The following is a 16,596-nucleotide window of genomic DNA, read 5'->3' on the forward strand; positions in this document are numbered from 1 at the left end:
GAGCGGCGCGCGACAGTTGCGTACGAGAGCTGCGCAAGAAAATTGCGCACGCGCGCGCACGTCCTGCGCGATGACGTACACGCCGGCGGAGATTTTAAAATTCGAAAGGCGGCGGCGGGTGGAAGGAGTTTGGGTTTTGGCGGCTGCTATCCTGTCCAGCGGGCAGTTGCAGGGTTTACAGCAATTCGGTCTTTGGATCATCTCGGGAAGCTGGAAGAAAGGTAACTAATGATTTTTGGTTAATTTTGCTCCGGGCAGCTGGAGGGAGAACGCCAGGTCGCCAGGTTAGATTCACAAGCCCTAGGAGGCGACGTTTTGGTGTTTGTTGTTGTAACCGACCTCTCGAGTCAGTCAGTACGAGGCGCTAGTTTCCCGCAGTCCAGTACATTTCTTATGGCAGTGATTTTCCGAGGGAGAAGGGGTGGGCCAAGCGGACACTGATGGGAAGAAGAGGGCCTGGAGAGAGGAAAAAGGGAAAATTTGATGAGAGCACATAGAGGAAGACAAGATGAGGAACTGTTTGTTGTTTTTGCGTTTGAGCTATTAGTGTAACATCCCGATGCCGTGTACGGAGTACATGCAGAAGTATTAATCTCAGATTCTGAGAGTACATTTTAAGTGGAGATTGGGAGGAAACATATAGGTGAGAGTGGAAAAGTTTAATAGATACAGAAGTGTATACTGAAGAAGAAATGGGTGTGCACACAAAGAAGGAAAGAGTATATCAGTTTCAAAGACAAAGGAGAGCTTAGAGAAAAGGATAACCACAGATGTCCATTGTCCTGGAAACCAGGGCAGGACCTGGAAAGGTGAGGAGTACAGTGTCTAATGCCTCGAAGACAAGATCCTGTTGCAGAAAAAAGCCAATTTTGACTCTAGTTAGAACTGTTTCTTTGACTTGTTTTCTGTTGCTTTTGTTATTATAATCATATATAATGGCCAACCTCAGAGAATCCTGCCCCTCTGCCTGTTAAACTCAAGTGCCTTTGTTCAGAACCCTGTCCACCTGTAGATAACAGGAAGGAAAAAATTAACACATCCCCTGCCTAAGACTTGCCATTCTAAGAGATATTTTCAAGATTAATGGCCATTTTACTTTATTTCCTCACCTCCCTGGCATCTCAGATTAATTGGCCTGTCCTGCAGCGATCAGAGTGAGGTTGGACTAAGCAACAATAGAATCCGAAGATTTGTCAGTGAAAGATACCCCAGGAGGTGGGAAGGGCGTGAGAAGTGAATGTAGTCTGAGGAACTGGACACAGCCTGTAGACCAGATAATTTATCCTTGATAAAAGGGAGGTTGAAGCAAGAGGGCCAGTAATTGAAGACTATAAATGAGAAAGAGAAGGTGAAGGACAGAGCTAAAGAGGATGGCCATTAGGAAAAGAAAACAGGATGGTTTCCTTTGAGACCAAAGGAAACATCAGAGGTAGTTGTTGTCAGGTGGCCTCTGACTTCCCATCAAAATAGGCACAGCCAACAGTAGTAATGTGATCAGAGTTAGGATTCAGGGTTTTAACTACCATAAATTCCCTTGTGAAGAGGAATCATACCTTTATTACCTTTCTATTGTTTGTACTGCTTTGCACACTCCCTTGTACATGGTAGGCAGTTAGTAAGTATTTTCACTTGTTGAAAATTTTTAAAGGAAATCAAATAGATAAATATTCCCTGTAAATGAGGACTTAAGCTTACATGACAAGATAACCCAGGAAAGAACGATGAAACTTGTCTGCCTTTCTGTTTGAGGATGAAGATAATAGTTGAGGTTTAATGTACCATCTACATCTGGAAAGACTTGTTTAATACCAAATTTATGAATGCAGGTCATAAGCATGAAACGCAGTTCAGTTTCCACCGGTGGTGCTGGCCGCCTGTCTATGCAGGAATTAAGATCCCAGGACTTAAATAAACCAGGTCTCCATACCCCTCAAACGTGAGTACCTCATGCCTTATTGTCTTTGGCCGAGAAATCTGTAAACGTAGTTAATGCAAATATGTAGTGTGAGTAATATTGTGATGAATCTTGTCTGTTGTCAGCGATACCTGATTTGGAGTCAGTGAAGGCTAGAGTGGGCCGTTACTCCACGTTGTGTCTTATCTCATTTGATAGTTAAATCTCAAAAGCCACAAACTTTGTAAGGCAATCCCTACTGCTACTGCTAAGTCACTTCAGTCGTGTCCGACTCTGTGCGACCCCATAGACGGCAGCCACCAGGCTCCCCCACCCCTGGGATTCTCCAGGCAAGAACACTGGAATGGGTTGCCATTTCCTTCTCTAATGCATAAAAGTGAAAAGTGAAAGTGAAGTCGCTCAGTCGTGTCCGACTCTCAGTGACCCCATGGACTGCAGCCTACCAGGCTCCTCCATCCATGGAATTTTCCAGGCAAGAGTACTGGAGTGGGGTGCCATCACCTTCTCCGAAGGCAATCCCTAAGGGACTGCTAATTCCCCTTCAGTGCTCTTTTCATTCTTATTTTCCTGCTTTCCTCAGAGCTGCTTGTTTGAGCAGGTTCTGTGCTATAATTTTCAGTTTACTGCAGTTTAGTCAACTAGCACAGTTCTCAATCAAAACCATTACTTGCTCTGACAGTTGACTGCAGTTTAGGAGCCACCTATAGAACACTGCTTCTCTAAACTATTTCCTGGAGATTCATTGGTGTCCAAGAAAGGTGTCCAGAAGAACTTGCTATTATTGTATTCAATATCCTGTAATAATGTATAATAGTTGTAATGGGAAAAAATTTGAAAAAGTATATGCGTGTGTGTATATATATGTATATACATGCCAGCTATTACAGGAATCCCAACGAACTTTTTGGCCAACCTATATAATAAACACTTAGTTTGGTGTATACATGTAACATCATAAATCAACTATACTTCAATCTTTTTTTTTAGGTTTTCAATAAAAAATCAACTGGGGGTGGGGAGAACTTTCAATCATAAACTAATTTTTCCCTGTGAATGATTTTCTTAAAATTAAGAGAAGGCTATTTGTAATCTATATGAGTTGTATCAATCCTGTATTACCAAGGTACAAGTTACTTGCTAACTGCTCTTAAATTACTTAGGTTTACATTGTGTGAGTCTCTGCTACTTTTAGAAATTTGAAATACTTATACGTTTTTTTCTTCTGAAATCAGAGAAATTTTTTGTACTTTTGCATGTTACTACTGCAGATTTGTGCCTTAAATTGTCAGAAGCTAAAAGACTGCGTTTGTCAATATTTTTGGTCAGTAATTGACATAATGTATGTTCTTAAGTATAGCCACATTCTAATAAAGAGTAAGCCTCAAAGGAACAAAATTTGAGTGTGACTATCAGTCTATGATTGAAAATACCTATTTTTAAATTATTCATTTTCCTTTGAAATTGTTATCCATAAGTGTACATATTTTAAGATAATTAAAATAACAATGTAGATATGTTTTTTTTTCCTACTTTCTTCTTAACACTTTAGTTAAGCAAATGTATATTATATTATAAGCCTATCCCATTTATAACAACTGTAATTGCTGCTAAAAATTTTCATGCTTTTGAATTATTTTTGTTGGGAATGGGTAACAAATTTCCAAAAGTCTCTTGAACTAATATTTTTCCATTCATTTGAAGAGTTTGTTTTTCTCCTTTTCTTAAAGCAAAGAGAAATCAACCTTTGGAAAATTGAACATAAACAGACCCACATCTGAAAGAAAAACCTCTGTATTTGGTAAAAGGTAATGATATTTTTTATTAATTCTAATGGAAAAGATTCTTATAGCCATACATTGAGTTAAATATTCAAAGTACAAAAAATTAGATATCATGGTCCCTTTCTACAGAAAGTTATAATCTTGTTTTCCTCTGTTTTAAATGGTTAAATTGATTATATTTGCCTTAGATGATGCTGAAAGATATATCAAAACATTCAGACCACTGTTTCATTGTTACAAGTGAATTCTTGATGGAAAATTCACATAGACACTCTGGAATCAGCATTTTAACGTTAGGAATCATCATCTAGTCCAACATTTTAGTCACAGACTTTTTAATACTCTTAAATATTATCAAACCAGTCAATCCTAAAGGAAATCAATGCTGAATATTCATTGGAAGGACTGCTGCTGAAGCTCCAGTACTTTGGCCACTTGATGCAAAGAGCTGACTCATCGGGAAAGACCCTGATGCTGGGAAAGATTGAGGTCAGAAAGAGAAGGGGACGACAGAGGATGGTTGGAAGCCATCACCGACTCAATGGACATGAATTTGAACATACTCTGAAAGGACGAGGAATCCTGGCGTGCTACAGTCCATGGGGTCACAAAGAGCCAGATATGACTTAGCGACTGCACAACAATAAAAACAAATATTATGGACTCTTATGGGCTATATCTGTAGATATTAACTATATTAGAAATTGAAACTGAGGGGGAAATTTTTAATATTTATTCAAGTTAAAATAACAATAACCTATTACATGTTAACATAAATAACATGCTTTATTTTTAAAAACAAAAGTATTTCACTAAGAATGGTGACATTGTTTTACGTTTTTGCAGTCTCTTAATGTCTGGCTTCATAAAAGGTAGCTAGATTCTCATCTGTTTCTGAATTCAGTCTGCTGCAGTATCTGGCATCATGTAGCCAGCCTTTGGAAAACTCCACTGTACACTCAGGAGAGAGAGAATGAGGACGAAACGGGTGAAAAAGAACCTTAATTTTATTGTGAAAAGAGTTTTGACTTCTCAGATCCCCTAGATCACACTTTGAGAACCGCTGTCTAGAGTAGATCAGAGGTTGTCTGGAGTGAAGTAAGGATTGACTGTTTAGAGGGATGAGACTTTGGGATGATGGAAACGTTTGATCTTGATCATGGTAGAGCTTTCACAGGTGTGGACCTTGTCAAACCTCATCAAACTGTGCTTTAAGCAGGTGCATTTTACTCTAAGCAAATTATACCTCAATAAAGTTAATTTTTTTAAAGAAATTCCCAACTCCAAAACAAACTTTTTTTTTTTAATCTCACCAAAACTTAAAATGTAACTTCAAGACAGGTGTTTATTTAACTACTTTGAAAATATTTAGAGATGACATATTTGTTACCTTATGAAAAATCTTTGTCATAAACCCAGGTTAAACTGTCTCTGGTGTTCATTCTAGCTGAAAAATCCTAAGGAATTTTTATAATGTAACTTTGATCTCAGAGCTAAACTTCAGAGATAATGGGGATAATGATGATAAAATCTAATGTTTGCTGAGCATTTTTGCAAGCCAGAAAAGTGCTATTTTATGTCTCTTCTACTCAATCCTCAGAACTCTCTATGTGTAGATAGTTATTGTCTTCATTTTATCGATAAGGAAATTGAAGCACTGAGACGTTAAGTAAGTTACCCAAAGTCATACAACTGGTAACAGAGATAGCATTTTTAACCACAGACTCTGGTTCTAGACCCTACACTCTTAAACTGTAAGTTGAATATTACAGTATTTTGATTGGTTAGGAAATACTTTAATAATTTCAAAAGCTATTAGTACTTTTGAAAAGTTATTAGCGTTTTGTGTAAAATAAGAGCTGAGTCTATACATGTATTCCTTGGTGAAAAAATATATGTACATATTAAAGAGTAACTACTAGCAGTAGGTAGGAGAGTGGTTCTCAAGTTAGCAAATCCTCAGGGGGGAAATTAGCTAATTAGTCAGAGCAGCAGTGAAAGAGGGCCCAAGTTACAGAACTTTGAGAGCCTGGGCAGAAGAGAATTTGAAAGCGGCAAGCAAACTTGCAGGGAGAAACTCCGTTTTGATGAACAGAGTTGAGATATTAGAGCAATGTTTGCTGTAACTCAGCTTTGTGGAGTCTGTCCAATAAAGAAAAGTACTGTTCCAAGTATAATAAACTACAATAGTTAGGTAAGTTGGGCCACAAAGATTAGCAAAAGGAATTATTATAAAGGTTTAAACAAATGAAGTTTTGTTTGGGGGGATGGCGCTTAGAATGGGGCATATATGCTATAGGTATTAATGACTAAAAAGTAGTAACATATATTTATGGTAAATCACAGTCAGATACATAATATCGCATGACAATAACATTCATGAAAAAAGCACACACAATCTATTTCAACATCTCAAAGGTAATTTTCTCACAATAAATAATGGCAAATAAAGAGATTGGAAGTAAAGGAGCCGTCATGAAGGGGTGAGTAGGGTGTTGAAAGGATCTGTGTTGTTGAAGAGACCTGGAAGACTATTGGTGCAGAGAACCTGCTGGACTCAGAACACATATTTTTAGAGGATAATGTGTATGTTAGTGATGCAGAGTTAGTATTTTTTCCCGCCTCATTTTATACTTTAATCTTCATTATGTGCTTTTTTTTTTCTCTGCTTTGAATAAGAGAAATCTGTTTAAATAAAAACTGAAGAATTTTAATCTTTGATGCTGATGTTAAAATATAAAATCATGGGACTTCCCTGGTGATCCAGGGACTAAGACTTCAATGCAGGTGGCCCAATGCAGGTTCCATCCCTGATCAGGGAATTAGATCCTACGTGCCGCGACTAAGACCCAGCACGGCCAAATGAATAAATACGTAAGATCGCTTTGAAATAATTCAGGCTTCACCACAGAAGGAAATAATTTTGACTGATTTTGTTTGCAGAACTAGTGGACCTGGATCCCGGAATAGTCAGTTTGGTATATTTTCCACTTCTGAAAAAATCAAGGACCCAAGACCACTTAATGACAAAGCATTTATTCAGCAATGTATTCGACAGCTCTGTGAGGTATTTTATATTCTTTAATATTGTAAACTGTGAGTGTTCTCTTTAAGTACTTTTCAATAATTTTCCTATTGTGAAACATTTGACATTTCTTAAAAATTATTGTAGTTTCTTTCAGAAAACGGTTATGCATATAGTGTATCCATGAAATCTCTACAAGCTCCTTCTGTTAAAGACTTCCTGAAGATCTTCACTTTTCTTTATGGCTTCCTCTGCCCTTCGTATGAACTTCCTGACACAAAGTTTGAAGAAGAGGTTCCAAGAATCTTTAGAGATCTTGGGTTTGTATGTTATATTTCTCTTTAGCCTAGAGAGATTATTGGAACACAGAGGAGAATGAAACTCAATAAGTGTGTAAAGATTTTGAGAAGTAGTATATTTTAAGATGGACCCTGTGGGTCACATATGCAAGGTCAATTGAAAAGACAAAAAACAACTATTTGGGAATTATTACTGAAGTACAGATGATAGATCATAAAACCCTCAACGACTCATGTGACAAGGAATAGATAGGATGGACTAGATACTGCAGATTTTATAGATCAGAAAAGACAGGTGTCAAAGCCTGGTGAGAATGGAGTGAGATAAGAGTCCAGAAAAGCCTGCGTAGGATAAACACAGGGAGAGATAGACTTGAGGAGAAGTACATACATGGGTTTTATTTAGGATACGTTGCATTTGAGGGAACAAATAATCTTTCAGAAGAGAAGTCCTGCCTATTTGATTGTAAGTCAAGTTTTGCAATTTAGGGGATACATGTACAAAGTAATTGTCAAAAAAATACACAAAATCATTTGTGAGTAAGATGACAAAGAGAATCTCAACAAGTATTTTACTTCTAAACAAGTCAAGACTGTTGGTATATACTTGGAATTTTTTAAATGTAACTTCTTGCTTAATTTAGCCATTATTTTTATAAAAATTAACATGCTAGCTTATTTTTTCTAATTTTTCATAGGTATCCTTTTGCATTATCGAAAAGCTCCATGTATACAGTGGGGGCCCCTCATACGTGGCCTCACATTGTGGCAGCCTTGGTTTGGCTAATAGACTGCATCAAGGTATTTGATTTCTCATTTTAAATATATACATAGGAAAGATTTTTTTCCCCTCCTCCTCAGAATATTTTTCTCTCCCAATATTGCTTTTACCAATTAGCTCCAAGTCTGAGTCAGTTTTCAGAGCACGTTTGGTTTTATGTTCTTCAAAATGTTACTACATGAGTCCACAGGAGAGGAAGGGAAATATCCCAAAGGCAAGGAGATCGTTTGTTTTCATGAGGTTTTACAGCTAGAAACAAACAAAACCCCCAAAAATTCAAACAACAACAACAACAAAAAAACACAGCAAAATAATGTCAGTAGGAACTTCCCCCGAACATTTATCTCAGATTCCTCTGAGTCCTTTTCTCCTCTCATATTTTATAATATTGAGGAGTGGTGGTTTGTTAGTAAATGTAAGGGAAGTTTACTCAAGTCCGTATTTCTAGTTTATATGATTTCAGATTAAAATTTTTTCAACCAAATCTTCTCAGTTCAGAATTTTCAGTTCTTGTAGTAAGGTCTTTTCTCCAGTTCTGGGGATCTGTTTGTGCCTCCATAAGGCTCACCTTGAACTTTGCAGAGTAGCAAGAGTTCTCACAAGGACCTTTGACACGGCAACAGAAACTGTCTTTATCTACCCTGATGACAGGTAGGAGATTCTGCTTTTCATCTTGGGCTATGCCCTGCATGTCTTTCAGTCTTAATTAAATCTGATTGTCACATGAGGCCTTGTCAAGTGAAGAAGAGGTAAAGGATGAGTCGACGGAGCTTGCCTGCATCCACTCTAGATACACAAAAGGGATTATGAGTGCCTTTGGAACAGGAAAGGAGCGGATAGGACAAGCAACTCTTGACTCAGGACAGTATCCCCACTCAGCAATCCTGTAAATGAGTGCTAGGCTAAGAAAATTTATTGTTCTTTTATACTCCTAATGCATAGTCCATTTTTTTTTTTTTTTTTTAGCTCAGTGTTGATTATACTAGATATACATTGTATCTTTAGGTTTTATAGCAAATTCTTTTTAATTTTATTTTTAAAACAAGTTATAAAACAGATGTTCTGAAGTGGAATTTCTGTGCCTTAAAAACATTTAGGCATTTTCCTTCTGGCTTGTTAATTACAAACATCTGAATGTTTTGCTATAATTTATTATTTGCTATCACTTTCAGCTTAAATATTTGTTTAAATGAAGACTTTATATTGTCTTCAATATAAGATTCAACCTGAAGTACATTCTTAAACATTTTGAAGGAGTCAGTGTATAACATTTGAGCACCAAAATTAAGTTCATTTAAGAGAAATAATTATTACTGGCTTAGCTTTTTTGGCAGTTCTGTTTTCAATTCTCAGAATTATGTTAAAATGTGTAGCAATACATATGTTCTCAATGGGCTACTAACAGTGTAAAAGAGCAGCATATTTTTCTCTATTATTGTTTAGTCAGTTGTATCCAACTCTTTTGCGACCCCGTGGACTCCTCTTTTCATGGGATTTCCCGGGGAAGAATACTAGAGTAGATTGCCATTCCATCCTCCAGGAAATCTTCCCGACCCAGGGATTGCACCTAGGTCTCCTGCATTGGCAGCCAGGTTCTTTACAACTGAACCACCAGGAAAGCATATTTTTCTGTGTAGAATAGAACTAAATATGGATCCCATCCTTTTTTAATCCTAAGGGACTTAGTTATTAAACTGTCAAAAGGATTATATTGTAAGGTTTAAAAGAATAACCTCTCAAGAGACTTTGTCATGCAATAATGTAAATGCTTCTAAAAATGACACTGAAAACAAGTTTGGCAAAACTTGAAAAATGTGTTTTTCCTCATAAAGTTAATCAGTTTAATATGTTTGTATACTGACCAGTTACATAATGCCATGAAAGAAAGCTCACCTTTATTTGATGATGGACAGCCTTGGGGAGAAGAAACTGAAGATGGAATTATGCATAATAAGGTACCTTACTTTACCATAAACATCAGTCATCTGATATTATTTACTAAGTGTGTCATTATTGAAATTAACATAGTCTTTTGTAGAACTTGTCTCTTTTGCTTCCTGAAAATCTAAAATTTATTTTTGGAAATACTAGTCAATGGATTTACTCTTGGATTCACACTATAGTTTCCTAAAAATAAATAAGCATAGAAATTTGGAAATGTTAAGTAAAAAAGACAAGGCAATTAGAATTAAAACATAACATGTTATTGTTTATGTGTAGATATAATATTTCTTTTTCTCCCCTGTCTGTTAGAATGAAGATAATCAGTACTGGCATCATTATTCTAATATATTTTGTCGACACAAAGCATAAAAGACTGGGTCTTAAAATAGATGGCATATGGGGTTTTTGTTTGTTTTGTTTAGACCATTTTAGCTAGGGTAGTTGCCACTTCTAAAAGTGACTGAGATAAAATAGTCTAAATTGGTTCCCAGACCGTCCTTTAATGGAGCCTAAACTGTAACTAACTCCGCCCTATTTCCTGAAACACACAAATTTATGTCTCCAAATGGAGCAAACACCCACCCCAAGGAATAAATTTATAGTATTGAGATTGAGCATCAGTTTCCCCTAGCTTATATAAAAGACCCAATCACTATGCGGTTCCCTAAGATGAAAAATAAACATCCTGTGTTCTAATTGTGTTCTTCACTTTCTGGAACATTTGTCATAAAAAGAAAGTAGAAATAGCCTCAACCTCATCTTTTATTACTACCTAGGCAGTGGTTCAAATTCAAAGGTAAATGTACTGACTGCCATGGTGTTGCCTAATTGTTTGTTTGTTTGTTTTAGACTTAATACTTCATTGGTGATCCCTGCTAGAAAAGCAGCTAGAAAGCCTCTGATCCTCTTGAGAGAATTCTCCTCCCATGTTGCAATATGTGTGCTAGACTAAATTTATTATACCTCAGTTTTTACCCAAATAAAATTATAACACCTACTAAATTAATTAAATACTAATTTCTTGATAGTCATCCTAAAGGTTAAACCAGTCAAAGTTATTCCTGCTATCTTAGCTGTTATTTCAGATGACAATATATATAAAGAAGCTCTTTGGAAATTATAAAGTACTATTTTTAAGTTATTTTAATTTTAAATTAAAAATTAATTTTTAATTTAATTTTAAAGAATTACCAAGATACCAAACTTCACCAGGTTCTGAGTCTCTGCTTTGTGGATATAGAGACTCAGTTGTTTTTTTTTAACCTTCAAAATCAAAATCAACCAAACTTAAGAAAACTGATTCACTCTTAGCAAATTCACATCCAAAGAGAAATGAAAATCTATTTATTTCCCCCCAGTGATCCGTCTTTCCAGTTACAGGAATACTCATGCCACCTATTCAGGTTACCCCTTCCGTATCAACCAAGTAATGAGAAGGTTGCTTAGTAAGCAGAGCATCAGGGCAGAGGGAATTGGTTTGTCTTAAGGGATACTGACTTCATCTAACTGTGGAAAATTCTTATCAGCTCTCCTTGCCTCCTAACAAAGGATACATCCTCAGTGACCAGAACACCTCAGAACTGCAAAATGGAGTGTTACTTTCCCTTGGCTAAATATTGAGTGCTAATATTCTACTGTTCAGATCTCCACTAACTATGCCATTTTTTTAACCTGAAGTTACAGTGTAAATTATAGCCTTTATTAATTATGTTCTGGCTTTCATAACCAAATCTTGTCAGATTAATTGGATTTAAATGATTAGCAGTTCATTTAAATTTTTCATAGGTTAGATTATCCCCAAAGATGCTTACGTTTGCATTAATAAGCATCATCTCACCTTCTCAAAACCCTTCTCTGAAGATATGGGCTTTTCTGGGTTTTTTGTGTTTTTTTTTACCATTTACTAAATAACACCTTTATTCAAATTTAAGTGTTCTTTTAATCCTCATTATTCACTTTAGAAGTAGCAGACTGAGTAAATCTGTGCAGCATAATTAATGATATTCCCTAGGTTTGTGTCTCATTTACAGGAGTTCATGTAACCACTTGGTATTCCTGACTTTCATTATTTTCATTCATATTTAAATTTTCACTTAGAAAAGTGAAACAAACTAAATAGAGATTCACAACTGAGTTTTTAAATCTGCTTCACCCAATCAGCTGTTTTTGGACTACACCATAAAATGCTATGAAAGTTTCATGACTGGTGCCGACAGCTTTGAGGAGATGAATGCAGAGCTGCAGTCCAAGCTGAGTAAGTGCTTTTGCTCCTAGTGTGCTGGTGTGTAGCTTATCTTATTATGCCGAATGTTTATATGAGCTCCTCACTTTGAATGTATTTAGATACCTCCTTATTTTTATTATAACTGCTTCTTAGGTGGAGAGAAATAAAGGATGTCCTTGCTTTATTATTTTAATAAGTAAAGTACCAGTTAGTGAAAAGATCTATGGTCTCCCATAATTCATGTCAGAAAGTTAAGGGGCCATTGTATTTCCAAAGAAAGAAATTATTTTTCCACTCAGCTATGATCTAGTGACATTCAGAACTTACTGGCTAACTTTTAAAAAATGTTCCATAGGTATTTTACATCATTTTCCTTTTTTTATAATAGTCATATGTAAAATGCCAGAGTGGTAGGTAAAATAGATAAGTTTAAGATGTATAAAGCTATCCTCTAAAGACTATAGAATCATTCAGAATAGGAGGATACCTGCCACTCTCAACCCAAAAAATGAAAGCATTCTCTTGTGTGTCCGTGGGATAGACCTTCCTGAAGAATAGTGAGGACAGTTTCAGTGTGTCCACGTGAGAAAGGGAGCAAGCAGAGTATATGATGTTGGGTTTCTTTTTAAAGAGGAAAATTCATAGTGATCTGAAACCATAAGCACTAGTGACTTCTTTGCTATTTTGGTTATAATTAAGCATATAAATTATATTCATGTATTCAAACTATTTATTATATACACACTGTGTGCCGCCCACGGTGTCGGCACCAGGGATACAATAATGAGTGAGAGAAATCTCTGCCCTCATGCGCTTGCATTCTATTAGACAGAGACAATAATCAAATGAACAGTAAGTCAGATGGTGGTAAGTGCTAAGAGGAAAATGAAGCAGGGCTGGGAGGCAGAGAGTGCAGTGGACCACGGGAGGGATTGCAGTTTTACAGATGGTAGGAGGTCCCTCACTGAGAGGGTTTCAAGTAGAGACTAGAGGAAGTGAGCGAGAGAGCAATGGTAAAAACGTGGGGAGGAATTTTCTAGGCAGATCTAAGACCTTATGAAATTTTGGGGTTTTTTTCTCCAGAGGATTTATTTAACGTAGATGCTTCCAAGCTGGAATCATTAGCAGCAAAAAACAGAGCATTGAATGAACAAATTGCAAGATTGGAGCAAGAAAGAGAAAAAGAACCGGTTAGTAAACATGGTTATCTTCAATAGGCTTACACGTTTACTGACATTCTTGAATCTCCATGGAGAAAACTAGCTATTTCTTTATATATAGAGAAAAAAAAATTTTTTAATGCATTAGCAAAATGCACTAAAATGCATAAATTTGCATTAGGAAATGCATTAGCAAAATATGCTTCTTAAAAGTTAGGTTTTTTTTATATAGGCCACAACTCCTAATGAAAACATGTTTGGTCTCCCTAGAGCTTTGTTTTCCCTTGTGATCTATCTGTCTTGGACTAACGGTGTTCAGAATATGATGAAAGAATCTTATCTACTTACATCAGACCAAAAGGATCTTTAGAACAAGGTCCCCATGTTACATACCTCATGGGAGCACCAACAAGAGGCCCTGAGCTTTGTAATCAGTGGAAAGAGAATGATAATCAACGAGTTTGTATAATATATTGTATCCTGAGGGCTTTCTAAAAGCTAAATGATGATGTCCAGATATCTAATGTTATTTTGTGTATTATGATACTGAAATGTTCTATAAAATAACAGATTTTTAAATGTTTGTGCTTTTTCAACCTGGCCGTTGACTTTATCTATCCCAAATTGGCTTCTGAAAAGTACTCCTCTCGATTGGGTAATACCAGTAAACTCCCCTTCTAGTTCTTTTTGACTCCCTCTAAAACTGAAAAGAAAACTCTAATTTATTTACCTTTCTTTAAGATGAATTTGAATATTGCTTTACTTTCAAGTAAAGTATGGAATTATTGACAAGAATAACTAACTTCATATTCTTTTTCTTTTAAAGAATCGTCTAGAGTCATTGAGAAAATTGAAAACTTCTTTACAAGCAGATGTTCAGAAGTATCAGGCATACATGAGCAATTTGGAGTCTCATTCAGCCATTCTTGACCAGAAATTGAATGGTCTCGATGAAGAAATTTCTAGAGTAGGTAAGCACAACTAGTGCTGAAAGTTCATTTCGGCTGGGGTGGGAGCATACACAGGGCTCAGCACATACGGAGCAACCTTGTCATCGATATCTTTCTGCCTCTTAATGGTAAATGTTGGTAGCAGGCCGCCAAGTTTTTAGTGACTTCTATATCCGTTTCCTGAGGTTGCTATAGCAAATTACCACAAACTTGGTGACTTAAAACAGTGGAAATTTATCCACTCACAAAAGGCTAGAGGCTGGAAATTGGCAGGGCCACACCTTCTCTGAAGACCCTGTGGGAGAACCCATTCCTTGCCTCTTCCAGCTTCTGGAGTCTGATGGCATTCCTGAGACTGTGGCCACGCCACTCCAGTCTCTGCCTCCATCCACACACTGCCTTCTCTGTGTGCATGTCTCTCTTCTGTCTGTGTTAATTTCTCTCTATCTTTTCAGAATATTTATGACCTTTAGGGCCCACTTCAATAATCCAGGATAGTCTCCTTACTGCAAAATACATCCATCTATGAAGACTCCTTGTCCAAATAAAGTATTGTTAACAAATTCCAGGGTCTGGCACTTCACATCTTTGGGTGACCATGATTCAACCTACTATACCTTCTAACATGTTTTCAGATACCTGGCTTTTTGAAGCCAAGACCTAACCTAAGAACATATGCTGTCTGAACATAAACATATCTTCAATTCCACCTTGTAATTAATAAGCCAGGTTTTTAAATCTTTGCTAGCCTCAGTCTGCTGTATTTGCCTTATCCTCTATCGCTATCACTACCGCCTAGGCTACTCCACAGCTTAACCTGATTGAAAATAACATGAAAAGGTGCTATAAAAGCCCAACTAAAGTTTGTTTATATCTTGTGTGTTCCTAACCTTCGTTTCATAAACACATATGGATCTTAATCATAAAACTGAAAATACTGTGGCCCATGAATTGCTTCTGTGGGATGCTTCTGTGGTGCCAAAGGTAGCACAAAGAAAGATATCTACACATCACAGAGCCATTGGCTGGCAGTTTACAAAATAAATAGCTATGTGGACCTACTATACTATTTTCCCAGGTCTCTGCCTAGTTTGATTTTACTCTTTTAAGGGTTTTACGCCTGAGCCTGTCTCATGTAGGAATTATATAGATACTCCTTAGGATATTTGATTTAACTCTTATTCTTTGGAATATTGATCATCTGTCATATCAAGGACAGTAATTATCTGGAGTATTTGCTAAATTGATTTATTTTTTTCCAAGTAAGTCTGATTATATATTAGCTTTGCTCTACATCAACTCTTTAAATAGTTCACACTTGGCCACTAATATTTGTTCTCCATAATGACAAGGAAATTTAGACATCTTAATCAACTAGAATTGAAGGAACTTAATTTATTTCTTTTGCAATGCAGAACTAGAATGTGAAACAATGAAACAGGAGAATTCTCGACTACAGAATATTGTTGACAACCAGAAGTACTCGGTTGCAGACGTTGAGAGAATAAATCATGAAAGAAATGAATTGCAGCAGACCATTAATAAATTAACCAAGGACCTAGAGGCTGAACAGCAGCAGTTGTGGAATGAGGAGCTGAAATATGCCCGAGGCAAAGAGGCGGTATGTCTTACCATTCCCAGAGCAGCACCTCATCAGAACTTACCTTTGTAAAGGTCCATCCCAATTTAGAAGAACTGAGTGGGTAGAAGAAATTGGCTAAAGAGGTAAAATTTTTCAGCATTGACATTTTACTAAAAACAGACTCATCCCTTCATGTCAATTCAGTAACAGCCCAATTTCTCGGTCATACTTAAGATAGCCTGTATTTTCCAATAGTGAACCAAGAAATGAAGGAAAAACGTCTCTAAAGCCGTGGAAATAGTTTTCATAAGTCCCAGGCCTTTTATTCTAGAAGTGGACATGAGTCACTTCTTCATTTACGTCCTCACTGCTCAGACGTGTTTAACATCTGCTGTGTACCGCTCACCATGTCGGGTGCAAAGGGAGGATAAAAAGACACGGGAACGTAAGAAACTGCCATTCTAGATGACGTTTCTCTTCCATGAGGTCAGACCTCCACCACATACTGAGGAAGCCTGTAGTACACATGAGCAGGATTTTGGTGTGCGTAGTGTAGGGTGATGGATGGCGGTGGTTTTCAGAAGGCTTCCTTGCAGATGTAAGACCTGAGCTGAATTGGGAATGTGAGGAGGGAGGATTAGCCTGGCCAGGCTGGGGAGCCAGCAAGTGACGTGTGTGGGGAAGTTAGGGAGGAAGCAGCACCAGGCACTCTACTGTCCTGAGCTTTCCATGTGGCTAGAGCCTAACAGCAAGGGATGTGGCATGTGCAGAAGATGAGACTCAAGGATAAGAAAGACCAGGTGGTGAACATCCTTGTCACGTTTAGAAGCTCAGACTTTATCCTGAAAGCTCCAGGAAGCAGACCATTAATACGTTAAACACATAAGATCACATTTCAGAAAGATCTCATTTTTGATAATGTGATAAAATGGATA

The 16,596-nt window shown here is 36.9% G+C and overlaps 1 protein-coding gene across 3 annotated transcripts in view; it reads left to right on the plus strand.

Annotated features, from left to right (window-relative positions):
• The first annotated feature begins 68 nt into the window (after positions 1-68).
• The window catches only part of NDC80 (NDC80, kinetochore complex component), a 33,598-nt gene continuing 17,070 nt past the window's right edge, over positions 69-16,596 (plus strand). Inside the window, exons 1-11 of one of the 3 annotated variants that reach the window (XM_027525797.1) lie at positions 69-221; positions 1,827-1,936; positions 3,643-3,720; positions 6,640-6,763; positions 6,869-7,041; positions 7,719-7,821; positions 9,667-9,756; positions 11,906-11,999; positions 13,053-13,159; positions 13,956-14,100; positions 15,495-15,700. In XM_027525797.1, coding sequence (XP_027381598.1) covers positions 1,836-1,936; positions 3,643-3,720; positions 6,640-6,763; positions 6,869-7,041; positions 7,719-7,821; positions 9,667-9,756; positions 11,906-11,999; positions 13,053-13,159; positions 13,956-14,100; positions 15,495-15,700 — 1,221 coding nt within the window. In that variant the 5' untranslated portion in view covers positions 69-221; positions 1,827-1,835. Of the gene's footprint in view, positions 222-1,826; positions 1,937-3,642; positions 3,721-6,639; positions 6,764-6,868; positions 7,042-7,718; positions 7,822-9,641; positions 9,757-11,905; positions 12,000-13,052; positions 13,160-13,955; positions 14,101-15,494; positions 15,701-16,596 lie in introns of all 3 variants that reach the window. The other 2 variants (XM_027525799.1, XM_027525798.1) reach the window with 2 other exon arrangements.

This window comes from Bos indicus x Bos taurus, chromosome 24, assembly GCF_003369695.1.
Source record: "Bos indicus x Bos taurus breed Angus x Brahman F1 hybrid chromosome 24, Bos_hybrid_MaternalHap_v2.0, whole genome shotgun sequence".
Taxonomy (NCBI): Eukaryota; Metazoa; Chordata; class Mammalia; order Artiodactyla; family Bovidae; genus Bos; species Bos indicus x Bos taurus.